Source organism: Malania oleifera, chromosome 12, assembly GCF_029873635.1.
Source record: "Malania oleifera isolate guangnan ecotype guangnan chromosome 12, ASM2987363v1, whole genome shotgun sequence".
Lineage (NCBI taxonomy): Eukaryota > Viridiplantae > Streptophyta > Magnoliopsida > Santalales > Ximeniaceae > Malania > Malania oleifera.
This window is the reverse complement of record NC_080428.1, coordinates 40,080,785-40,107,845: the sequence shown is the minus strand read 5'-3', so window position 1 is coordinate 40,107,845 and position 27,061 is coordinate 40,080,785. Positions and strand designations below refer to the sequence as shown.

General features: G+C 32.8%; 1 protein-coding gene across 6 annotated transcripts; it reads left to right on the top strand.

The window, feature by feature from the left end:
* Positions 1-160: 160 nt before the first annotated feature.
* Positions 161-26,435, top strand: LOC131144251 (4-hydroxy-tetrahydrodipicolinate synthase, chloroplastic). 6 transcript variants are annotated; one of them, XM_058092781.1, is made up of 5 exons: positions 161-681; positions 2,147-2,498; positions 9,803-9,886; positions 24,728-25,677; positions 26,102-26,435. In XM_058092781.1, the coding sequence occupies exons 2-4, from the start codon at positions 2,413-2,415 to the stop codon at positions 25,653-25,655; spliced, it is 1,098 nt and encodes a 365-aa protein (XP_057948764.1). In that variant the 5' UTR covers positions 161-681; positions 2,147-2,412; the 3' UTR covers positions 25,656-25,677; positions 26,102-26,435. The 6 variants fall into 6 exon arrangements, with proteins under 6 accessions (XP_057948764.1, XP_057948762.1, XP_057948767.1 ...); XM_058092779.1 differs by having other exon boundaries at positions 463-681; positions 9,800-9,886; XM_058092784.1 differs by lacking the exon at positions 2,147-2,498 and adding an exon at positions 9,674-9,704 and having other exon boundaries at positions 464-681.
* The last annotated feature ends 626 nt before the right edge of the window (positions 26,436-27,061 follow it).

Here is a 27,061-nt window from a genome sequence, read left to right as displayed (position 1 = left end):
TTGGTTTCCTTCTCCTCCTTTTAGTCCTCTTCTTTCTTAAGATCAACCCCTTCTATAGAGGCCACAAAAACATATTAACTCCCTTTACAAATGCCACAAAACCTCCCCCACCACCCTCCCATGACTTCCATGTAAAAGGAATCAGTTAGAATGGAAGCATATGGCATGTTTGGCGTTTCTAGTGAGTTTGAACCTATATTATTATTTGTGGGTTTGCTATGTTGAAGTCGATGTTGATACCTTATTTTGCCCAGGACAAATTTAGCCAGGTATTTGGGTCAATTTTCATTTAATTGAGCAATATAGTGAATGAGTAGAAGGTTTAGAGTTTGAAGGGAGATTTTACCTTCTCTTGGACATTTATTTCACAAATTGTCTTCAAAGGTACAATTTTAAGGGTGGGGTATATTTTTATCAAATTAAGGAGCGTTTTTACAAGTTGATCTATAAAATGGAAGTTATGCTCTCACCCTATAACAAGTGGGGGAGAACTTGGAGCCACAAGGAAGAAACACATTGAGGAGGAGTATACGTGTCCCGTCAAGGCACCGGACTCCTTACTCGTTAGTCATTGCGAGTCTCCTGTTCTTTTCTCTCTTCAAATTCTGTATCTTCTTCTGCATTTCTGTGGCGAGATTTCTGATTAGATACACCGTACCCCTTCATCTTCTTCTATTGTCGGTGAGATCATCTTCTTCTATTGATTTTTCTTTCCATTCTTTTGTCTGAGTTGACGATTCTTTGTAATGTTGTAGTCCGCGTAACATAATCAATTTTATTTATCAGTCAGTCCTGCTAGCACTGCTCTTATGTCAAATATCAGGTTTAGCCGTTTAGCTTGGACGTAGATGGGTTCATATGACCTGAAAAATTGCCGTATTCTCGACATATCCTTTTTTAAGAATATGTGATTTCACATTGCCATTGTATCCTTTATTTGGATGTTGACTTGTAGTTGGAAACTCATTTTGCTCTAAAATCAAAATTGAAGTTTGTAGCGCTAAACATTTGATCTACTTTCAACCTGTAGTCATTCCCACCTGATTGTTGGCTTTTCCGGGATAGCTTAACATTTAAGAACATTTGACGGGAATGTTTTGATTGACTTGTGTTTTGCCTATTCCAATAATATTAGAAGACAATTTTTAGCTGTTGGGTGGCTTTTCTTGAGGACCTAGTCTGCTTTTGGCTTCTCTAATTTTGATTAGTTGGTTGGGTGTGGAATTTAACCTCATTTTTTATTTTCCCAAAATCTTAAAAATAGAATCCTGAATTGGGTAAAACAATCCCCCCCCCCCCCCCCCCAACACACACACACTCACCAAAGAAAAAAAGGGGAATCATTGCCTTTTTTCTGTATTATCATTTATTGTATACATGCTATGATGGCTGTTTTAATATTCTCAGTGCTAATGAATTATGATCCGTTGAATATTCACTGTTGAGGCAAAAGATTAAAAATGTGCTGAGTTCTCTGATTATGTTGAGGATATGACAATGTATTCGGGTTATGATTATAGTATTGGCTTTCAATCCACCTGTTTGAGTTATTATTAATTATTTTTTTCAATCTGAATTAATTATTTAGACATTAGTGAATGTGGGTAATTGAATTTTTGTGATGGCATAAATTGTTTTGATTTTATCATGTTTGCTACATGTTGGATATCTGAGTGAGTACCATTCATGAAATAATTTGAACTGTCAATGGTTATGGCATACTTCTTTTGCGATATGCTGTCACCTTTGTTCTTCTTTGATTGTATGTTGGAGTCAAATGGTGTTCTCAAAGGCTTACATCTAAATAGCTTTTCAATATAATGGGATTATGAAAGCGCAAATCCTTCTTTTTCCCAAGATCTTTATTCCTAGATAATATTGGTCTTGCGCAGGTCTTTCATACCAAAAATAGATGCTAGTAAATTTTTAGTTGCGTTTGCAGCATCCACATTATTCCTATTATTATCATATAATCAATGTATAATAAATAACTCCAGAACCTAGTATATATGCATTTGTCAGCATCATTTTCTTCAAAACTATTGGATATGAAAGCTGTATTAAAATTTTCCTTTCATTGTTTAGGTGCTTGTTTTTAAAATTTTCATTTCACTGTTCAAGTAACACAATCAACTTTGCTTACCAGGCCCTCGTCTCTGTTTAGAGTCTTGTTCTCTTTTTCACTGTAATCAGTTGAGATGAACTGCTGTGCCAACTGGAGCACTGACAACCATCTCCTCCCCTGTGATCACAACATCTCCATCACAAGCTTCACTATTACGACGATCTGTACCCCAATGATTATTATCTACTAGCAGCTTTCATTTGCTGCATTCTCTGTAGCAACAGAGAGGCAATAATCACTCTCCCTTCACTTGGGTCGGACATATCAATATCAGCCTGCTTCAGCAAATGTCTATGCTTAAGTGCTATAGTCTCTGCTTGAGAGACTCTGCTTATCAGCTTCCTCATCATTATGGAGTTAATAATTACAGGAGGTTAATCTGATTCCTCTCCTTAATCTATTATTTATTTGTAGACATTTTTTCTTATAGTAATGTATTGACTTTATAGTTACTTGTATGACTTGGTTTTAATTTTGTTATACTGTTATGTGTGTACAAGTTCTATTTTTGTTTCTCCTGAATTTGGTCAAGATTTGTTAGAATTATGCTGTATTTGGTTGCATTTGAAAAACTTATTTTAATTGTTTTTTTTAAAACTTAAAAGAACAGTTGGAAATTTAAAATGTGCAAAAATTTTTTGTGAATTTTGTTTGTTTCTTAAATAAAAAATGTGAAGAGTAAAATGCTAAAATCTTATTCTGAATTTGACTTTTTTCAAAATCCTTTCTAAAACATTTTTGGAAATGAATCTCCAAACATGTCCATTTTTTTTTTTAAAAATTTTTTTGGGACTCGGTAATGAAAAATGAAAATAATCTCTCTCTCTCTCTCTCTCTCTCTCTCTCTCTCTCTCTCTCTCTCTCTCAAATTTAATGAAAATAAGGATGAAATGACCTAAAGTTCGGGTCAAGTTTCATTTCAGGAGTATAACTACGTATTTCCTATATTAGCTATTTTTTTGTTTGGTTGGAGAGAAATGGAGAGAAGAAAATAAACATGTAATAGAGAAGAGGAGAAGAGAAAAGAAATTAGTTTCTCCTCATTGCTTGGTTTTATAAAAGTGAGAGTAAGAGATACAGGGAAAGAGAATAAATGTCAACTTTCTTTTACAAGAATGCCTCCCTCAGGGATACTTTTAGTGTTGTTTAAGTATGTTTTTGTTTTTTCTCACATTTTCTCTTTATTTCTCTCTAATTTGGCAGAGAACTTATTCACTTTTTCCCCTCTGTTTCTGTCCACGTCATTTCAGCTATCCAACTCATGTTAACCAAACAAGAGAAGTGGAGAGAAATCCATTTCTTTTCTCTTCTCGTATCACAGGTTCTCCCCAACCAAACCGACTCAAAACAAGTATTCATGTTCCAATCAAGACCTATTCCCTGTGCCCAACTCGTATTGAACCCTTTAAACCCATATGACTGTCTCTTTGATCTCCACAACAGCTCATCCCAGGGCTCAGTTTACAGTGCAATGAAATCCATAGGATATGCCTGCTGAAATGTCTGCTGTTGTTTCTCCGAAGTCCTGATCCCTACAATGTTGCAACTCCTCCTTGTTGGAAAATTTCAAACTTTCTTTTCCGGCTGCTAGAGCAATTCTGCAAAGGTTATGTCCTTTGATAACCTACTGAATACACTTCTTCTATCTTTTTAAATTTTTGAATCTGGTATAAAAATTCTCCTCAGTCGAACCACACACACAGCACCTTTTTTTGAAAGCCAACCATGTTGATGCGCAATCTCACCTTCAGACGTGTATTGATTGACACTATCCAGTCTCCTGATTCTTTCTAAGCATAAGAATTTTCCTCTTGCATTCCATAACAAATTCAGGCAAACAGGACCTCCCGTCACTCTCAAATATGAAATGCAAGGGCTGAGGCTCTCCAAAGGCCCTGACAAGAATGAATCAATTTGACATACAAACTATGAGAATTCACAATTATTCAACACCTCAGATGAAAATTTTGTTTCTGGTGATTTAGACAGACAATATGATCCATCCTCATTTCTAGTTATATTGGTTATTTTCCTCTTAGCTTTAAATAAAAATTTTAACCCCATCATTAATCAACTGAAATCATTGATTACCCTCTATCCTGCATTCTTGATCACCATTTGTATTTGTTTTGACTTAAAGATTCTATCATAGAGAGCAATCGGAGTTTTCACTATTTGTCACACTTGTCAGCTTATTACAATTTTTTTTTTGGAATATGCTTTGGACTTTTAAATGTGAGCTTCCTGCAGTGTTCCTGTAAAGTATTTGCATTACTGATTTTCTGCTTTCTGTGTCTAATCATGTCTGTGTCCTGCGTCTATGTCTGTGTTTCTTAATTTCACGGTTACAAAGGCGGGAACCCATTGTGAGTGTCAGTGAAGGAAAAAGGGAGGCGTAGAAGAGTCTAAGGTTAGAAGGGTGTTGGAAGCATCTTTTAAATTATACAAGAATTTGAGAAACTATGTATTACACTATAAGCACAAATTAACATGTATTGTTTTAAAAAAAAAAATGTGGGATGCTAACATAATTGCAGAAAATGTATTTTCACAAAAACAATGCCTAAAAAGGTGCAAATGTACAAATATTTGGGCATGTGCCTAATAGAAGTAATTTAGGGTTTATAATGATGGGAATGAACTTATATCATGATTGAAGCGAGATTTGTCTGGATTCTTTTTTTTTGATAAGAGAAAATTGCATTAAGAATAAAAAAAAAATGTACAATGTAAGAGGACAAGATGTCCTCAATATAGCAAAAAGGTACTACAAACAGAAAAGTTACATGATTGCTGCCATCCAATCCTTTCAAGATTTGTCTTGATTGGAGCAGTTTTCTATCAATGTTCTAACTAAGAAGCACCGACTTGAGGCTGATACATGATAAAAAAGTCTTGTTAAGAGTTTGTTGTTTTTTCTTTGCACATTTGCTTTTTTTAAGAGGCATGTGTTGTTTGCTTTTGTTAATTAATTTATTTAGTTTTTTAATAAAAGTTTTGTTTTTTTTTTTTTATGAACTGTTTTGGAAATTCCTTACGAAGTGTTCATTTTTGCTCAAAACATTTTTTTTTCCCTATTTTAATTTTTTGTTGAGTTTGAGGTGGAACCGTTGTTGGACATTTTGCTTTGGTTATGATTTTATTTTTTAATGTTTATTTTCTTTGTATTGGAATAGTTTTGCCATGAGGTACAAAGCCATGATTTGATTTGAGGATGAGCCATAAAGCATGGACATTTTTTTTATTGGCTTAGTAAAGAGGGACAAAGCCCACACACACTTATAGAATGTCAACTTACACATGTAATCTATTTGACATAGAAAAATTTTAGTTAAATTATAAAGATGGACAAGATAAAAAAATATAATTACTTTTATGAGCAAATTCAATGGATAGAGATTACTCATGCATTGCATGTGACCGACGACGCATGTTACTTATGCATTGCATGTGTCTAATGACTATGCACACGCACACACACACACACGGGGATTCGCCTACTATGGTGTCCATTTTTCATTTATATAAATTTTTGTATGAACTGAAATTTGATACTCGCAATGCCCGTGTAATATGATTTTCATTTATTTTTATATAATTATATATTTTATTTTATTTTTGTCTTTTATTTGGGCTTGTATTTCTAGTGTTATATTGTATTTTCTTATTATTTTAAAAATTCCAATGGGAATCACTAGTAAGATTAAGAGAATTATGAGAGATTTTCTTTGATCAGGGGTATGGAATTTTGTAGGACTAAGAGGGAAGGTGGTTTGGGTCTTGGAATTTTGGTGTCTAAGAACATGATTCTTTTGGCTAAATGACTACGGCGGTTCCCACTAGAGGTTTCTTCCTTGTGGCATAAAGTTATAAAAAGTAAATTTGGACTTGATGGGAATGAGGGGGATACTAATTTCGGTTCTAGATGTTCTTCGGAAAGCCTGTGGAAAGCTATTTCCCAGATTTGCCCTTTCTTTATTCCACATACCAAATTTGTTTTGGGTAAGGGCGTAATATCCGTTTTTGAAAGGATCTTTGGATGGGGAATGTTGTTTTATCCACCTCTTTTCCTCGCTCATTTCTCTTGAGCTCGAGGAGAAATGGTCCCGTTTCTTCTTTTAGTATAGACCTGGGTGGTCCTTTACCTTGTTGGAACTTTCACTTTAGGAAATCCTTGAATGATAGGGAAACTATTGAGTTATCTTATTTGTTGGTTATGCTGAATAATTATAGGGCACCTTCCGAGATGATGGTTGATCTTGGTTGTTGGATTCTTCAAGTGTTTATCCTTGTAAATCTTTCTATGAATTCTTGATTGGTACCGATTTCTCCTTTCCACTCTACAGAGTTATTTGGAGGGTCAAAATCCTCCCTAAAATCAAAGCGTTTCTTTGGTTGGTTGTGCTTAATAGGATAAATACTAATGAGTTGTAGCAAATTAGGAGACCTTTAAATGCTCTCTCTCCTGATACATGTATGCTTTGTTTTGATTGTTTAGAATCTGCTTTGCATTGTGATTTTGTGTGGAAGGTTTGGAACAAGCTATTCAATTATTTTGGAGAAAGCTGGGATTGTCATAGAACAGTGGAGGAGTTCTTGGCAATTTCTTTTGTGGGGTTTGGTAGGAAGAAGGAAGGAATTGCATTATGGGATTGTGAGTTATTTGTAGTGTTCTGGGCCTTGTGGGAAGAGCATAACTTGTGTATATTATCAGGGAAGAAAGTTACTGTACTGGTTGGTGTGGGAAAAGTTTCATTTTACGGCTTCTTTATGGTGTGTGGGCAATGGAAATTTCAAGGGGATGTGTATTTCAGATGTTCAGCGTGATTGGCAGTCTCTTTAGGGTGTGCTGATTTTCTTTTGCTGTCTTTTACATTTTGTGTTTTTCTTTTTATGTTTTTTTCTGGGGATTCCCAGATTTCATTAAGGAGATGACATCTCTCTTGATTGTACATTCTCTATCTAATGAAAATTTTTTTCCTATAAAATAAAAACATTGATAAACTATCACCAATATTAGTTATTGTAAGTTGTTGGACGAAATGGTGCAGTAGATTGTGATTGAAATTTAACAAATTTATAATATTTTAGAATATTGAAAATAGACACTATACAAAGAATAGTATGAGTTAATTAAAACATATTTACATTTTAGTTCTAATTATGTGTTACCTAAAATATTTTTATTTGTTAGTTCTAATATATATTTTTTAATGATATTTTAGGAAAGGAAAACTGGATACCAAAGTGGGGAAACCCCTTTGATTTATATGTGCATAGATATTGGATCAGTAGTGAAACTAATGAAATATAGGAAAAATAAATCAGGTGTACTTTAACTAATTCACCACTATTTATAACTAGCACAAATATTTCATAAAACTAATCCATAATTATAACTCTTTCTTTGAGGTCAATTTTTTAACATCCCAAGATATCTCTACACATTTTAAATATTAATAAAAACACCACTTTTTTTTTTTTTATAAAAAATATCAATAATTTTTTTTATTTTCATAACTATATTTTCCTGGAAACAACTTGTAATAATTCATAGTGGGGGGAAAAATGAACATTAGATGGACAGAAAATTTTAATTAAATTTTAAAAATTAAAAATAAAGGGGTGTGGAAGAGTCGGATATGGCGGTGGGTATGGTGGCGGCAGCAGCAGTGGGGCGTGTTTTAGCTATGGGGATATAGGGCACATGGGGAAGGACTGCAGTTATGGATGCAGAGGCAGAGGTGGAGGAAGGTACAGCAGAGGTGGAGGCGGAGGAAGGTACGGTGGCAGCGGAAGTGGTGACAGAGGCTACTACAATTGTGGCAGGGAAGAGCGTTTTGTGCGAGAATGCTGTAATAGTGCTTGCTGAAATGGGTTGACCAGAGAGGCTAAAGGTGTATTTTTACATGCTGAGTTTCCCTAATGCTGTTATAGTTTTTCTGTTTTGCATTCTTTCCTGGTAACCAGTCCTGGTGTTTTCAGAAGAGGGTTTGTTTTCTGCTTAGTTCTTACTTCTGATATGTTTTTAAGAACTGTTCTCTTTAATAGTTCTTCTCTATCTTCATTTTTCTCTTTAGGTATGGTGATGCTTTTCCTTTTTTTTTTTTTTTAAATATATGAACTTTGATGTATGTTTGGTTTAGAAGAGGCTAGGGTTGATGCTGATGGCTTGTATGTCTTCTTATCTTCTTTTTCTACATATATATATTTTTTCATGGCACATATATATTACATTATATTTATACAAAAAAACCCATCTTTTGATCTATTATTGTGCCCGTTTGCCCCCCAACTCCCTCAGAGTAAAAAGGAGGAAAAACCATCAAAATGTGTGGGCCTTGGTGTGTCCAATCTTCTAGGCAACCTAGATCTATGTTTGTGCTTTGCTTTGCATCAAGTGGGTAGAAAAATTATAAGTCCTATGGTTCGTTTGTCTGTTCTGCGTGTGCAAAAAATGCTTCTGTTTGTTTTGTTTATTTATCTTGTAGCCTTGAAAAATTGTAAAAAACTGGGACTCAAATGAATATTGTATGGGAAGATTAGGTTGTCTTTGTTTTGTTTTTTTTTTTTTTTTGGGTACATTGGCCATTGAGTCAGTTGGATGTTAGTCAAGTGCAGAATTTTATGGATGTGTGAGCATGTTTACTGATTTAGGCCTTTTATAATAAGGCCTGTTTTCTTATAAATAAATTGAGAATAGATAAAAGGATTCTAGCAGACCCTTGATGTAGTTTTCTGTCTGTGGCCCTAGGTTTAGTTATCATCCCATTTCACACATCCTTCATGGACCCTGCATACCTTCTGCTTGCCCCTTTTTTTTTTCTAGAACCCAGCACAAGACTTCCATAGGCACTTTATTATTAAGCCTTTTCTAAATTGATAAATTTTTTTTTATCAAATCCCTTCTCTTTTTTCTAAACTTTTCAATTGATAATTTTAGTCGATCCTCAATATAGTGTTTGTCATTTTATATAATCGATAAAACCAAATTGATTTTCTTTTATCCTCAAATCTAGCCTTATTTTTTGTTCAATTACCTTTTCTAAAATCCCATTATAGGACTTGCAATTTCAATTCCCACATGCACATAGTTATGACACTATTGACTATCTCCTCTATTTGTTGTGAAGATACTAAATATTTGGCCACTTCCTCCTAAAATGCCAATGTAATTCCTCCCCACCCCCAAAAACACGCATGCCATGTGTCCATGTAAACATGGCAATGCATGTTTAAAGCATGTTTAAGACTAAGTTTGTCCTTTTAAATATTTTTAGCAAACAAGTTAAAAATACAGCTCATTGTCTCCTACTAACATCTCCAATGATACCATCCAATGCTGTTTATTTTCCATTTTAAATATTTTTATTTTGTATTTGTTTAGACGAATTCGAATAGAAATATATTGCAACATTGATGTATTCGTGGGAGATTTGTGCATGCTAGTATTTCCCTCTCCCTTTTACTTATTGATTTGTTTTGCCTTTGCATAAATAGAAATTGTTTGAACTAGCTCCTAAATTTTTTATTTTCTTTTCCTTTTAGCTGAAATGTGGCAGAGACCAGCTTAAAGATGGCAAGTATAAAACAAAAAAATACCATTTTTATTTACAACAATGGCTTTTTATTTTGCTGAATGGCCATACTGAAATCAATTCTAACTTTCCTAAGCAGGAGAAATGTGAAGTTGAGATTTCCACAGGCAGCAGTAATCCCAAATTCTCATCTCCCAATGCGTAGTTTTGAGGTTAAAAACAGGTAAGCCATAGGGATAGGTTTTTATTGTTGAGAACTTCAATTTTTATGCTATCTTGTAGGACAAACAGCAGTTCTAATTCGATTTGGCTTTTGAATATCAACAGAACATTTATTTGTACTAGTAAATGTGTCACGTGCATTGCACATGATTACATGTGAATAATATTATATAAATAATATTTTTGTGATTCTTAATAAAGTTTAGAAATATGCTTTTTACAAAATTTTAATAATATATACTCATAATTTAGTTTATAAATATTAAAGTATGAATATTCAAAGTTATTTGTAAAATTTTGTATTTTATTTAGAATTATAAAATACAAATTAACATGAGATATTATTTCCACATAGATTAGGGACAAGAAATTTTTTTTAAATGTAAGATATGATATAACATTAATTACTATTATTTTTTGATTTTATAAAAAATCTTAATATATGACTTCTTTCAACGAAAATATTAATAAGTTTATTGCAATTTCTAAATTGTAATTTGCTACCTAAAATATTATAAAAATAATAATTTTTTTTGTTTACTTAATGATCAATTAATGAGTTTTTTTCTAAATTTTAAATAAATTATTTGAGCATACTTCTAGGTCAACAATTTTTTTTAAAATTTAATTTTCAGAAGTTATATTATTGTTTATTTAAATGATGTTAGTTATATGCTTCAAAATAAATTTCGATGACATCGAAAGAATCTACTTATTTTATTTTGAGAGATATCTTTGTTTAGTATTTACAATTTCATTATATTTATTTTATTTTTTTAATTGAATGAATTTTTACTTATACTATTTAAAATAAAATTTTTTGACTATTTTTTTAAAGTAATGCTTTGTCTTATTTTTAAAAATAATAATATTTATCCTACATAATGATTTACACTATTCGTATGCATATTGCTTGTTTAGTTTGTTTTTTAATCAACTAAAGTTTTTTTTTAGTGTTTAATCATTTATCTTATCCAAAATATATTTTATAAATACAATTTTACCTAATTTTGGTTAAATTTACTTTCTTTTAGAAATATTATCTTATTTTTAAACTCTTAAGTTTTTTTTTTTTTTGATAAATTCTGTTAAGATTTGATTAAAATGAATGACCTAACTTGAATATAGGTCTCTCCCTCTATTTATAATACATATTAAATGCATTCTAATGACAATAATACCCTTACTAAGTCTCACTAATTAACATACTAACACACTTAATAATAATAATACTAAAAGACGTAAATAACCTCTAACACTCTCCCTCAAGCTTGAGCATAAATGTCGTATTTTCCTAACTTCTTACAAATAAATTTAACACGAGCACCCCCAATGCTTTCATAAACAAATCAGCAAGCTGCATATTTGACTTCACATAAGCGGTAGTAATGAGCTCCTGCACAAGTTTCTCTCGAAAAAAGTGACAATCAACTTCGATTGTGCTTCATTCGTTCATGAAAGACCGGGTTGGAGGCAATATGAAGAGCAACTTGATTGTCACACATAAACTTGATAGGCTGAGAATGAGAAATACCCAATTCTTTCAACATATTCTTCAATCAAACAAGTTTACAAGCATTGTGAACCATAGCTTTGTATTCTGATTCAACACTTGACCTAGCCACCACAGTTTGTTTCTTACTCTTCCAAGAAATCAAATTACCATCAACCAAGATATAGTACTCGGTTGTGAATCTTCGGTCAGAACGTGACCCAACCCAATCTGCATTTGTATATCCATGGATATAAGTATGAACTTGATCATGATATAAAAGACCTCTCCCTAGTGCACCTTTAAGATATCTCAAAATGCAAATTACTGTGTCCCATGTCTTGTCCTCAGAGAATCTAGAAATTGACTCACAACACTTGTTAAAGGTATATTCGGCCAAGTGACTATAAGATAATTTAACTTTCTGACAAGTTTTTAGTATTGTCTAGGATTAGGTAGCAAATCCAGCTCTAATTTGCTGCTAGGATCCATGGGTGTATCAATTGGTTTTTATCCCAACAATCCAGTTTTATCTAATAAATCAAGAACATACTTCCTTTGTGACAGAATAGTTCTATACGATATTTAGATACTTCTATACCCAAGAAGTATTTCAACGGTCCAAATATTTTGTCAGAAACTTAGTCTGTAGAAAAAGTTTGAGACTCTAAATACCTTTATCATCACTTGTAATAACAATATCATCCACATAAATAATAAGATGGATCCTACTTGATGAAGTGACAATAAACATAGAATGATCCACGACACACTATCAAAGACCAAACTCAAGTACTACATCACTGAAACAACCAAACCATGCTTTGGGAGACTATTTTAAACCATATAGAGCCTTCTTGAGCCAACACATTAAGCCTGGCCCCCCTTAAACAACAAACCCAGGTGGTTGCTCCATATAAACCTCCTCCTCAAGGTCCTCATGCAAGAAGGCATTCTTCACATCTAACTGATGCAGAGGCTAGTGACAAGTAGTAGCCAAGGAGATGAATAGACATATTGATGTAAGTTTGGCAACCGGTGAAAAGTATTAGAATAATCCAGACCATACACCTAAGTGTATCCCTTAGCAACAAGATGGGCCTTTAGATGAGCCACAAAACCATCAGGGTTGACCTTCACAGTGTAAACCTAGCGACAACCAACCATAGACTTGTCAGGAGAAAGAGGTATCAAGTCTCAAGTACCATTGTCATGTAAAACATTCATCTCTTCAACCATAGCATGCCTTCACCTAGAATGGGCTAAGGCTTCTGAAACAAATTTAGGAAGTGTAGTAGATGATAGTGTAGTAACAAAACAATAATATAAGGGTGATAAGGAGTCGTAACGAATGTAGTTGGAAATAGAATGTTGAGTACATGTGCGTTTACCTTTTCGAACAACTATAAGAGGATCAACATCATAGGGAGTATGATCGTCAAACAAGGAAGCCAAAGGCTTAGGAGTAGAAGCTAGAGGGGACTCTCTTCCTTGGATCCACTGTCGTGAATACACCAGCAAATTAGGATGATCAAGATGATGAGAAGGACTCGAGCTACATGGAGGCTCAGATGGTTGGTTGGGCAAGGACAACAAAATAGAATCTGGAAGATTAGGGAAAGGAAGAGACTCATTGAGCTCATAAGCACTCATTGACTACGTGTAGTAAGGGGTAGACTCAAAGAAGGTAACATTGGAAAAAACGATGTAGTACAAGACTATAACAATGATATCCCCTTTGAGTATATGAGTAGCCCAGAAAGACACATTTTATAGCACAAGGATCCAACTTATCTACCCCAAAAGTTAGTTGATGAACAAAGGACACACCTAAATATACGAGGAGGGAGAGAAAATAAAGGTGGATTAGGAAAGAGAATGGAGTAGGGAATTTTTCCACTAAAAATAGAGGATGACATTCTGTTGATAAGATAACAAGTAGTACGTACAACGTCACTCCAAACTACTTTTGGTACATGCATTTGATGAAGTAAGGTGCAAGTGATTTAAAAAAAAAAATTATTTTTCATCTCTACAACCCCATTTTGTTGAGTGTGGACATAGGATGATTGATGAACAATACCAAATTGAGTAGTGAATTGTGCACTGAAATACTTTTTAGCATTATCACTTTGAAGTATTCGAACTGGCAAACCAAATTGAGTCTTTATTTCATAACAAGGCACAAAATACATGAAATAACTCATAATGATCTTTTAGTAAATACAACCAATTCATTCTTGAACAATCCTCCACAAAGGTTACAAAGTGCTAGAAACCCAACTTGGACACAACCCTACTAGTACCCCAAACATCACAATGAACAAACATAGAAGGCCTTGCAACCCGTTTATTGACTTGGGAAGCAAAAGGAACACAATGGTGCTTTCCAAACTAACAAGACTCATAATTGAGACTAGACACAAAACTCAAACTAGGAACAAGACATTTTAACTTTTCCAATAAAGGATGACCAAAGCGACAATGCATTTTGAAAGGTGTGGCAGCAGGCAATGCACGCAGTAAAAGGAGATAGCGACTCAAAGTGATAAGAGTCCACCAGCTTCACGCACTTCCCTAATCGTCTTCCTCGTCTTCAAATCCTGAATAACCACAAAAATCAGAGAAGAATATCATTGAACAATTAATGGATTTAGTAATTTTTCTAACGACACAAGATTGAAAGGAAATTTGGGAATATGTAAAACGGAAGGAGGAGAAATAGAAGAAGTGGGATTTATAGTCCCAATTCCCTTGACTGCAGTAATGGATCCATTAGTAAGAGTAATACAAGGTGAATTTGCAGGATATTGAAGAGTGGAGAAGAAGCTAGGTATACCAGTGATATGATTAGTTGCAGTGGAGTTTATGACCCAAGGACTAGGACAAGTACTGGAGGCCAAACATACTGTGGGATTACCTGTTTGGGCAAGAGATGCAATGGGAAGAGAAGCCCGTTGTGACGCATTGATGCTGGATACTGCTTGAACTTGGAATACTCTTCCTCTGACATGGATACAATATGTTGCCACACACTTGGCCTCAAAGGTGAGGTGTCGGTGGTGGCTACATTAGTTGCTCCCAATGCTATGAAGTCAATGGTGGCTGTATTGGAAAAACATGAAGGTCTACCGTGAAGATCCCAACACTGCTCAATAGTATGATTACTCCATCCACAATGAGTGCACTTGTGAGGAGTACCTCTACCTCGTTCACCTCTACCACTACGACCACTCGAACCACCTCAATAAGTTTTGCGGTTGTTTGGTAGAGAACTAGAATCACCCTGTGTAGCAAAGGCTGTCCTCTCAGAGCCAGATGCAAGAGCAGGAGATTGCGTGCTAAGGGAAGCATGAAGGAAACGAGAATAAACATTGGCAAATGATGGTAGCTCGACACTACTATGTATCTGGGACCAGATTGCCTCAAACTCGGGTCTCAAGCTTGCTAGAACACGAAGAACTGTCATTTTTTCCCTCTGCTTCTGCATCTCACAAACGTTGGAAATTATACGTTGCACGCTCCAAAATAATCGGCAATACTCCTAAGTCCTATCTCCTTGTATTTGAAAGTACTCCTGGATAAATCATCTGTACATGTAATGTTACTAGTGTATAGAAGTTTGACATAATCCCAAATCTCCTTACATGTATCTAGATGCATACAAATCCTTGCAATGTGTGTTTCCATCGAATTCCATAAGAGGGAAACAATAAAGGCATCCTCTTGAACAGTTGGACCCACACGTCTTTTCTCTTTTCATCAAAAAATCAGATTTGAGCAAGTGGTCAAATTTTCCTAATCTTGCTAAATAAACGCAAACAACTTTAGACCATTGAACATAGTTCTTTCCATCCAACTTTTGAGTTGTTATTTGTGACAACGATGTTGGAAACAAATTTTTGGGATTCATAGTTTACATCCATACACATAAATCAACAATCACACCAATGTCGAACAAGAAGAACAATCAAAATTAATTGGGACAATCACAAACTATGTGAAGCACCGAAACAATCACGGACGAGGTGAACAACTCACCGATGGATATAGCATTGCCACATCCTCACAATTGAGCATACAAATGCTGCCACTACTCCAAAAAACTCACAGAGAAGCCTTCACAAACCCTAAACAGAGATTAATAGAATACTGAGAGTTGGTCAAAAAAGGTTGGATTTTTGAGCAAAAAACAGGCCCAATAGCTTGATAATATTGTCTAGAGAAGGAATCATAACATGGCAGAGGAAAAAAAGAAAAGAAAAAGGTTTCTTAAAATGCACTCACACTCTAGCGCGTGGAGTTGGCACTACCGGCATTTGGCAGGTGCGTCGGGGGGCTTGGGGGCTCCTCTAGCGATGGGGTTTTGTGGGGTTAGGCTTTGGGGGGTTCTGTATTTGGGTGTATGGTTGGTTTTGTGAAATAATGTGTGGTGGAGGTGGATTTGGGAAGGACAGCCGTAGGAATGGTTTTTTGGGCGACGGCCGAGGGGAATAGGGTCTAGGTTGGATTGTGCTTTGATACCATGTTAAGATTTGATTAAAATGAATGACCTAACTTGAAGATAGGTCTCTCCTTCTATTTATAATAGTAATTAAATACATTTTAATGACAATAATATCCTTACTAACTCTCACTAATTAACATACAAATACACTTAATAATAATAATAATAATAATAATAATAATAATAATAATAATAATACTAAAAGACATAAATAACCACTAACAAACTCATTATTCTATTTGTGCTTTTATTAATTTATTATATAGATATAGATATGTGTATACTATTAGTTTTTTTTTTAAAAAAAAACCTACTAAAAGTTTTTATTTTATTTTTAAACCAGAATTTCTTTACATTTTAAATGTAATTTTATTTAATTTTGATTGAATTACTTTTTGGTATGGAAATTTACTTCTAGGAATATTTAATCTTACTTTAAAAAGATAAGAATGTTTTTTTCAAAAAATTATTTATATAATTTTTACTTATATATAAGTATTAAAATCTATTTCTTTTAGAAATATTTAGTCTTTCTTTTGATAGATTAGAATAACTATGGTATAAGAATTAACTTATTGGAATTTCATGTCTTACTTTCAAAAGATAAGAATATTTGTCTATAAGATGATTTACACTATTCATAAATAGTATGGACGAGGGGGGTGAATTGGGTATTTTAAAGATTATTATGTGCAATCTCAGTTTACCAATCACAATCTCTCACAAATATCAAACACAATCAACTAATCAGCGACAGTACTATATCAATGCACAATCCTAGATATATACGAAACTGAAAAATACAATCTGAACTTTTACCTTAAGCAATTTCAATAATCAATCCTGAATTTCAACAATGAACAATTATATTCATAAACCAAGATTTAATTATATATATATCTCAAGAAAGTAACCTTTTTATTCTTGAATAATCAGCTCACAAAAGTTTTACCTTAGCCAATTAAAAACTGAATTTAAGTTTCAGCACTTGCCTGAATTTTCAGCCAAAACCATAAACCATTCAAACCATTAACAATCCAATAAGCTTATTTAAAGTAATCCAAAACTGAACTCAGCATTCAACGAAATTTTCCCAATAAATTCAGAACATACACAGCAGATTATAAAGTGCAGAATTTAAAGAGATAGGGAAAGAAGATTGAACACCAGATTTTTTACAAGGTTCGGCTTACCGCCTATGTCCTTGCCCCAAGCAACTTGCTGTGAGGATTTCCTTTACCCACTCTGTTCAATAGGTGGAGTATGCCTCTCTCCGTTGGAAGGTGAAGACCCCTCCTCTCTCCGTTGGAAGGTGAAGAACCCTCTCTAACGAGAACACCCTCTCGCTAGGCAACGATTCTAACCCCGAATCGTCCGATTACAAAAACCAGCAAGTCGATTGTTCGTACAAGTAAAACGCTCTCACAATAGAGCAGAATTTTTACAAGCACTATATACTCAAAAACAACAACATGCAATTGAAGCTCACAGAGATTGCAAATAGATTCTGATTATAGTAGAGAAGAATTCAGAGAATCGAAATCAGAATTTGTTTAGGGCTTTTATTAAAAAACGGATAACAGCTTTTCAGGTTTGAAACAAGAGTATAGCAAGAATCTCAATGTGTATGTACGAGTATTATGTTGCCCTAATGCGTAAAAATCATCTTTATATAGAGTAGGAAAAATTTTTACCGTTTTCCCCTAGTTTGGAAATCATATCTTTTGATTTTGGAAAGAAATCAGCGCTGTTAGAAAGTTTAAAACATAGACTTCAGTTGTCTGAACCATATGGTCAGTTGCCTGAACTATTTAAAAGTAGCGCTCCAGAACAAGCAGTAGCAATTCAGTCGCCTAATCCCGAGAGTTCAGTCACCTGACCCTGTTTTGATTTCTTTTTACATTGGTAGTAGCATATCAATCGCCTGAGTGATAAACCTCAGTCGCCTGAACACTATGCAACTTAGTATTTTTCTCCTTTTTATTCCAAAACTTGTTTAGATTAACTTTAAAAAGTATTTTGGACCTTATAAAAATATTTTCCAGATTCTAAATCAAGTCTCTAAGTCCAGAGTTAAATCCTAAGAGCTTCAGTCACAATATTGAAGTTTAGAAGTATTTACATGAGACTCTAAAAAATAAATAAACTTAAATCCTATGTCTTCATATCGTATGACTTTAACATTGTCCAAGCTTGATCAACACTTCAATACGCTCATATTCTTCATGATTTGTAGCTTTAAGTTAGACTTCATGTAATCTTTGCCAAGTATAACCATTTACTTTGTGAAACACATGATTCCTGAAATTTAACTTAAAAAGCACAATTAGTAACCATAATTTGTTATCATTAAAACGAGATTAAGCCTTGTTAGGCCAACACTTTCATGTGCATCTATGACTCAATCTAGAACATATAATTTTTTTGGATCAAAAAATATTAGTCTGAAAGAAGTATACTCAGCTAATATGAGAATGAACATTTGAATTATAATTTTGAAGTACACTAGAGATTGGTTTGCATTCCTCTATGGTGCATGCCAACATTTTTGGAAATGAAATAATTGGGCTGCCATCGGTTATGTATTTATTTATATTTCCATGTTTTTCCCTTTTTTATGTTTTAAAATAATGTGCAATTTTGGCTTGTCTGCAGTCTACATACAATGACATTTTAACGGTTTGACATGGATGTGACATTTTATTGTCACATTTGATCATTGCTCAATTTTAGATATTGGGCTTGCGTGTTCAAAGAGAAGTAAATTATTACATTTCTTTAGGATGCTCAAACATGCTAGAACTAATTATCAAGTGTTGGCACACCAAACAATTCATTTGAAAGCAATATGTAACCATGTATGAGTAATGAATTTCTTATTTTTTTCACTTAAAGAAAAATACATGTTGGATTGATTAGCATTTGATATATTTAATATAGTGTGCCTAATCCTTTGCTGCCCAGCAGCCTTCTGCCCTCTTGCTTCTTCTCTATTTCTCTTCTCCTTCTCATCTTCTCTTTAATTCTCTTCCATAACTCTCCTAAGTCTTTTTCTCATTTCTGAATTCTGTTGCTGTCTCTTGGCAGTTTTCGTCCAGCAACTCTTCCAACCTCCCATCTTCTTCTTTTCATTTTCTTTTCTTTTCTCTTTCTTTTCTTTCATTTTATTTTCTCTTTCTTTTCTTTCATTTTCTTTTTTCTGTTATTTCCTTTTTGGTTTTGTTCTCACCAACCAAACAAATTCCCTCTCTGAACTTCCTTATCTTTCCTTTCTTTTCCTTTATTTTCTCCCAAAGATCCAAAGAAATTCAAGGATTCTTGTTTCTTCAGCCCTAAAATCATGAAGAAGCAATAAAGATTTTATGGTTGAGAAATCTTGTTCCTTCAATATTCTTGGATTTTGAATCTTGAATTTAGATTGAAGAATTCTTGCAATCCCTTATTGCTTAAATATTTTTCAATTGATTTTCGTTAGCAGCATAAAAATTTCCTACGGCAAAGGGTACATAATGTAGTAATTTTCAAGTAGTTGTCATTTCATTTTTAGCTTTTTAGTTTTAGTCACCAGTGAGATCTTCTCCTCTTTTGTTATTTTTTTTCTTATTACTATTATTAGAAAATTTTCTAATAGTTGGTTAGTTGTGGAGATTTTGTGTTTATGATTTGTAGGCTTAATATATCCATTTTATGTTTTCATGATTTTCATTTGAAAGTTTTGGAATATACAAAAATTTTCAAAAAGTACTATTGCATGATTTTTTAATTGTAGTATAGCTTGATTTACACGCAAAATTGTATTTTTTAAAAATGCATTTGTATTAAAAATGGTGTGTGTAGTTTCTACTAGTTGTAGGGTGTGATTTAGAAATTAAAAGAAAAGAAATATGCAAGCATGTACTTCATCTGTGTGACACAAATCTTTTGTTCACACAACCGGTCTCAAGCCCGAATAAAGGAGTAGAGTTGTGTTAGGTAACTGACAGTCAGCCTAAAACTTTATTTGATCTTATTATCATGATTTCTTACCAAATTCACCTAGGTCAAGGGAATAGACCGGGTCAATATAAAGGGGTGAGGATAAATAAGTTAGTACAAGAAATTAAGATTAGATTAGCAACTTGGAATATAGGGTCTCTTACAAGAAAAAGTATGAAAATAGTGGAAATAATGTCTAGGAGGAAAATTAACTTAATCTGCCTTCAAAAGAAGAAATGGGTAGGAGAGAAAGCTAGAGAAATTTAAAAATTAGGATTTAAACCTTGGTACACTAGTAAAGAGAAACATAAAAACGGGGTGGGTATTGTTGTAGACAAAGATCTAAAAGACAATGTAGTAGATGTTAAAAGAATAGGGGATAAGATCATTAAAATCAGGATAGCTTTAGGCTTGGAGATAGTGAAGATCATTAGTGTGTATGCTTCCCAAATAGGACTCACAGAAAATCTTAAAAAGACAATTTTGGATAGATGTGGATAATATTTTATAAGGGGTATCAATATTTGGAAAGACTTTCATAGGAGCCAATTTAAATGGTCACATTGGAATGGACAATATAGGATATGAAAGTATACATGGAGGCCATGGATATGGAGATAAAAATGAGGCAGGTGATATAATCTTAGATTGCTATGTCTTACGATTTTTCTATATTGAATACTTGTTTTATAAAAAGGAATATTTAATGACCTTCAAGAGTGGGTATGATAAAAGTCAAATAAATTTCTTCTTAACTAAGAATGGACATCGTCTATCTTGGAAGGATTGTAAAGTTATTTCAGGTGAAAGTTTGGATGCACAACATAGTCTTAGGGTTCCTTTGGAACCATTTATGCAGAAGTACTTTTCACAAAAAAAAAGTACTGAGTTTAATAAGTGTTGATAATAAGTGCTAAATTGGAAAAGTGTTGAAAGTTATGAGTGGTGTGTGGTTGTGTTTAAAATAAGTGGTATTTCGATGCTTTTATTATAAGGTACTATATGATTATTTTTAAACATATTTTAAATTACAAATATTAATATTTTTAAATTAACAATTTCATTAATAATTATTTTAATTATTTATGCTTAAAATTTAAATATTTTCTATTAAAAAGTAATATAATATTATTATTATTTAATTAACAATAATCTTATTATTAATGTTTATTTATAATATATTACTATCAGATTAAGTTATGATAAAAATAATATTATTAATTAAATTCAAAATGTTAATTTATTTAATGTTAATTTAAATTAATAAATAGTACCCGTTCAATCGAGAATTGAATTATAATAACTAATGTATTATTTATTTTTAAATATATTTAAAATAAAAATAATAATATTTTTGTACCTAAATTTAAATGATAATAATATTAATTTTATATTTAAAATTTAAATATTTTCTATTAACTAAAATAATATGATATTATTATTTATTAATTAATAATAATCTTATTATTAATGTATATTTTATAACATGTGATTATCACATTAATTTATGTCAAAATAGCATTAATAACTGAACTAAAAATTTTAAAATTTATGGATGGTTCTTTTTATCAACTCCATAATTTAATTATATTTTATTAATAATTAATAGACTATAATGCGTAGTAAAATAATATATTGTTAATTTTTAATTAACAATTTAATTAATAATTATGTTAACTGTTTTTTTAATTAATATTTAAATAATTTTATTAAGTAAAAATAATATAATATTATTTTTTGATTAACACTAATCTTGTTCTTAATTGTATTTTATAACATGATGATCATTTATTTATAACATATGATTATCATATTAATTTATATTAAAATAATATTATTAATTAAATTGGTATTTTTAATTTTAAATATTATTTCAAATTAATAGATGGTTTTTCTTTTTCATTCTATACTTGAATTATGTATCATTAATAATTAATATATTATAATATATGATAAAACTGTATATGATTATCTTTTAACGTATTTTTAAAATTATAAAATAACTACTAAATTTTCTTATATTTACAAAATTGGCCATGCCTATGAACAATGTCACCTGTAAATAATAAAAAAGTTACTTAGATTGTTTCTCAAAATTCATTTAAAAGGTTCTCAAAAAAGTGATTTTAGAAAGCACTTTTTGTAATAAGTATTTGTTGTAGTACAAGTTAAACGCTACTTTTTTATAGAAGTGTTTATTTCAAGTGATAAGTGCTATAAGCACTTTTTTAAGTGCTCCCAAACGGGGATTTAGTATTAGATATACATATAAAAAAATGGAAGAAGAGGAGTAGCATAAATCAATGCAAGAGAAGTAGATGGTGGAACTTAAAGGGAAATATTATAGCAAAATTTAAAGATAAATGATCGAAGAGTGTGATTAGATAGTAGGAGATGAGGGTGATGCAAATATTGTTTGGAATAGAATGACAAATTCTATTGTAAGGATAGCAAAAGAGGTTTTAGGTGAGTCCAAAGGAAGATACTCGGGTAGTAAAGAAAGTTGGTGGTGGGATCAAGCAATCCAAAAGGCTGTGAAGACAAAAAGAAATTGGTATAAAATATGACAATTGTTAAAATATAGAAAATATTAAAAAATGTAAAGAAGTAAGAATAAATGCAAAAAAGATTATTAGTGAAACTAAACATAGAGCTTATGATATTTTATATATTGAATTTGATACAAAAGAAGGAATAAAAGACATTTATAAACTTGTTAAAGCTAGATAAAAAGGTTCAAAGATTTAGATGATGTAAAATGTATAAAGGATGAAAATTATAATGTCTTAATTAGAGAAAAAGAGATAAAAGAGAGGTGGTGGAGATACTTTGATAAGCTGTTCAATGAAAATCAGAATGAAAGATTGAACTTGAAAGTGACAAATGAGGAGAAGACTAAATATAGAAGATTTATTCGTAAAATTAGAGACCTTGAAGACATTAAAAAAGATGAGAAGTGGGAAATCTATAGGATCAGATAAAATATTAATTGAAGTTTGGAAATGTTTAGGGGATAAATAAATTAATTGGTTAACTAATCTATTCAACACTATTATAAAAACACAAAAAAATGCCAAAATAATAGAGTAAAAGTACATTAGTACCTTTGTACAAAAACAAAGGCGATATTAAAAACTGTAATAACTATCATGGAATTAAGATTATGAGTTGATGAAATTATGGGAAAGGGTAATTGAACATAAAATAAGATTAGAAACGAAGATTTCAGAAAATCAATTTGGTTTTATGCCTGGGAGATCAACAACAGAAGTTATTTTTCTTTTAAAAAGTTTAATAGAAAGGTTTATGGAAAAGAAGAGGGACTTGCATATGAATTTTATTGACCTAGGAAAGTTATTTGGTGATTCTTAGAAAAGACAGGAGTTTGTAGTTAATATGCGGAGGTTATTAAGAATATGTATGATAGAGTAGTGACTAGCATTAGGACTGTAGGAGGTGAATTTAAAGATTTTCTAATCATAGTAGGTGTACATCAAGATTCTACTTTGAGTCCTTATCTTTTTACTTTAGTAATTAATGAACTAACTAAAAATATCCAAAATGAGATCCCTTGGTGTATGTTGTTTGCAGATGATATCGTGTTGGTTAATGGTAGTAGAAGTAGAGTGGAATCTAAGCTAGAACTTTGGGGCTACATTAGAGTCTAAAGGGTTCAGGATAAGTAGGAATAAGATAGAATATATGAAATGTAATTTCAGTAATATAAGGAGTAGCAATAAAGAGAAGATTAAACTTGATAATCAAGAGATTAATAGCATTGATAGATTTAGAAATCTTGGAACTATTATGCTGAAAGGGAAATTGAAGAAAATGTAGTTCATAGAATTAAAGTAGGTTGGGTAAAATGGAGGAGTGTATCAAGCGTGTTGTGTGATTGTAGAATACCCTCGAAATTAAAAGGAAAGTTTTATAAGGCAGCTAGAAGGCCAGCTATGCTTTATGGTTCAAAATATTAGGCAACTAAGAAATAACATGTACAAAAATTAGAAGTTGCTGAGATGCGAATGCTAAGGTGGAGGAGTGGTTTAACATTAAAAGATAAAGTGAGAAATGAACATATACGTAATAATTTAGGCATAGCACTAGTTTGAAACAAGATAAGAGAGAGGCGGCTTAGATGGTTTGGGCATTTGAAACACTGGACTAGTAGAGCACTTGTGAGGAGAAGTGAGTTAGTTCTTGTGTTTGGTATGAAAAGGGGTAGGGGTTGGTCTAAAATAATTTGGAATGAGATAGTGAGGAAGGATTTAATAACCCTTAATCTAATAGAGGAAAACACTCTTGATCTGGTTAATTGGGGGAAAAACATTAATGTAGGCGACCCCACTTAGTGGGACTTAAGGCTTCTTGTTGTTGTTTTGTTGTTTTGAATATTGGGTGCCCAAAGAATGTATGGGGCATACTTGAGATGAAAATATGGAAGAGTAATTTGCAGGGGGTTGGGGTTATTGACAATATATTAATTGAATTTGGAGTTTGTGTCTAACCCATTTTTATAAAATTTCCAATTTACCTTTCAAATTGTGCTTTTCTCAGATAGAGCCACCGAAGAATGATCCATTTGTTTGGTACAACTATGTAGATATGGCATTGAACATAAAGTTTTCCAAGTGAAGAACTGTGCATTGAGCAGCATAGCTTGCTAAAGGATTTTATGATATGCAAATTTTCTTTTGTATGGTAATTGATATCTTAATTGTTTTATCAGTGAAGTGGTGAATTTGAATTATATGACATCTTTGTTTGGAAATCATTGGTGTAGCTCTGCTTGTGGGGTGTTAAGAAATGCTAATGTTCCGTGTGAGCCGATAGGTTCAACATTACCTCATGCTCTTCTTAGTTTGCAGGACATGTGTGGAGGATATAAAGTCTCTCAGGCTAATTACAGCAATCAAAACCCCATACCTACCGGATGGCAGATTTGACCTCGAAGCTTATGATGCCTTGGTGAATCTGCAGATCATAAATGGTGCTGAAGGTGTGATTGTAGGTGGCACAACTGGTGAAGGCCACTTGATGAGCTGGGATGAACACATAATGCTTATTGGCCACACAGTCAACTGTTTTGGTGGATCAATAAAGGTAATAGGAAACACTGGAAGCAACTCGACTAGGGAAGCGATCCATGCTACGGAGCAGGGTTTTGCTGTTGGAATGCATGCTGCACTTCATATCAATCCGTACTATGGAAAAACATCCTTAGAAGGCTTGGTTTCTCACTTTGAGAGTGTGCTCTCTATGGGCCCCACGATTATTTACAATGTACCATCACGGACCAGCCAAGATATTCACCCACGTGTTATTCACACTCTGGCTTCCAGTGCTAACATGGCAGGTCTTAAAGAATGTGTGGGAAACGACAGGATAAAGCAATATACAGATAATGGTGTTGTGGTCTGGAGCGGAAATGATGATCAATGCCATGATGCAAGGTGGGATTATGGAGCATCTGGAGTGATATCAGTTGCTAGCAATCTGGTTCCTGGTTTAATGAGAAAACTCATGTTTGGAGGGAAGAACCCTTCCCTTAATTTGAGGCTCATGCCTCTGATTGACTGGCTTTTTCAGGAGCCAAACCCAATTGCCTTAAATACTGCTCTTTCTCAACTTGGGCTTGTTAGGCCAGTTTTCCGGCTGCCTTATGTACCTCTTCCTCTAGCAAAGAGGGAAGAATTTGTGAAAATGGTGAAGAACATTGGGAGGGAGAATTTTGTTGGAGAAAAAGATGTTGAGGTTCTTGATGATGATGACTTCATCCTGGTGGGACGGTACTAGTTAGCGGGCTTGCGCAAGGAAGGTTCGTCATCTTTCTCCTTGTTTTAATTTTCCATTTTTTTGTTATTTTAGTTGTTAACCTATATCCATTTGAGAGTAAATATATTTTTTTCGGGAAAAATGATGATTTATATTATTTAATGGATGACTGATTATGAGATAGTGAGAAAAGGATCTAATAGCTCTTAAGCTACTTGAGGAAAATGTCCTTGATCCTGTGAATTGGCAGGAAAGGATTCATGTAGTTGACCTCACCTAGTGGAACTTGAGGCATGTTATAATTGTTGTTGTTGGGTGACTGATTGCCCTTCTGTAGCTCTAAAGTGCACGTACATTTGATTAGCATTTTATTATTATTATTATTATTATTATTATTTTTGGGGGTGGTGGGGCATTAGAGGCATGACTATTTTGCAAAGCAACTGAGTGGGTATTGCTCCTTACAGACTTTGTTGCCAACAAAATACAACTACAAAGGGACACTGCAGAGCTACTGATAATCCTTTGGTCGTTTTGCAATAAAGCTGGAGGGTCGAACTTGCCAATTTGGTAAATGTATTATGTTGGCTCCTACCAGTTGTACTCATAATCTCTGCAAACTCTATTTTTTTTTTTTGGTTTCTCTTTTGAGATAGTAGGTATGTGAGATTTTTAATTTTTGTTGGTGCCTTTTATGCATTAATGAGTTAGGAGTTTGGATGGCGATTAATTTTGTCAAGGCTCCTATCCAACAGTTTTTCTCTTCAATGCTCAACTCCCCTTCTCCCTTTCTGATGTCAATTCTGATATCAAATAGGCTACTTAGATTTTCTCCCCATTGGAGATGGTGTGGAAAACATTAGATAAGTTGATAATCTCTAATCAATTGAATTGATTGAATTGATTACAGAATTTCAATTGAATAGCTGAAGATTGTAATTACATAATGTTTGGTTTGGTTTGTAGAATTAAATGTAGTAAAAATGGAAATAAATGAAAATTTGAGCAGCAAACTTAAAGAAAATAAGTATTGAATTTACTTCCATTCTATTGGATTTGATTTTTAAATTTTTTTGGGTATAAAGTGGGTGGTTGGTTGATTTTTAATTATTTACATGATCTCTATGATCAAGATAAGAAAGGGAAGCAACTCCGTTTGCATCTGAACATTTCATTTGCAAATTAATTAGACCTTATGCAAAACAGAGTTAGAAAAATGGTAGCATCTTCCTTTATAATTTGGGATAGGGTGGCATAACACCAAAGTCCTGAGAAGTATGAATTAGAAAATGAAGAACAAAATGATAAGAAAACAGAAGGAAAAAGAAAACGGACTAAAATTTTATTGAGTAGGGGAGTACATTTTTTCCATTTGGATTTCTATGGCAAAATTTATTAGCACCCTTTACCATTGCTTGTACGAATTT

Bases quoted from the DNA above. Each gene is read 5' to 3' on its own strand.
- LOC131144251 (XM_058092779.1), top strand. From the start codon at position 2,413: ATGTCTATGCTTAAGTGCTATAGTCTCTGCTTGAGAGACTCTGCTTAT. The intron at 2,499-9,799 runs GTTAATCTGATT...AACTTTCCTAAG, and splicing joins GGAGTTAATAATTACAGGAG to CAGGAGAAATGTGAAGTTGA. The intron at 9,887-24,727 runs GTAAGCCATAGG...CTTAGTTTGCAG, and splicing joins AGTTTTGAGGTTAAAAACAG to GACATGTGTGGAGGATATAA.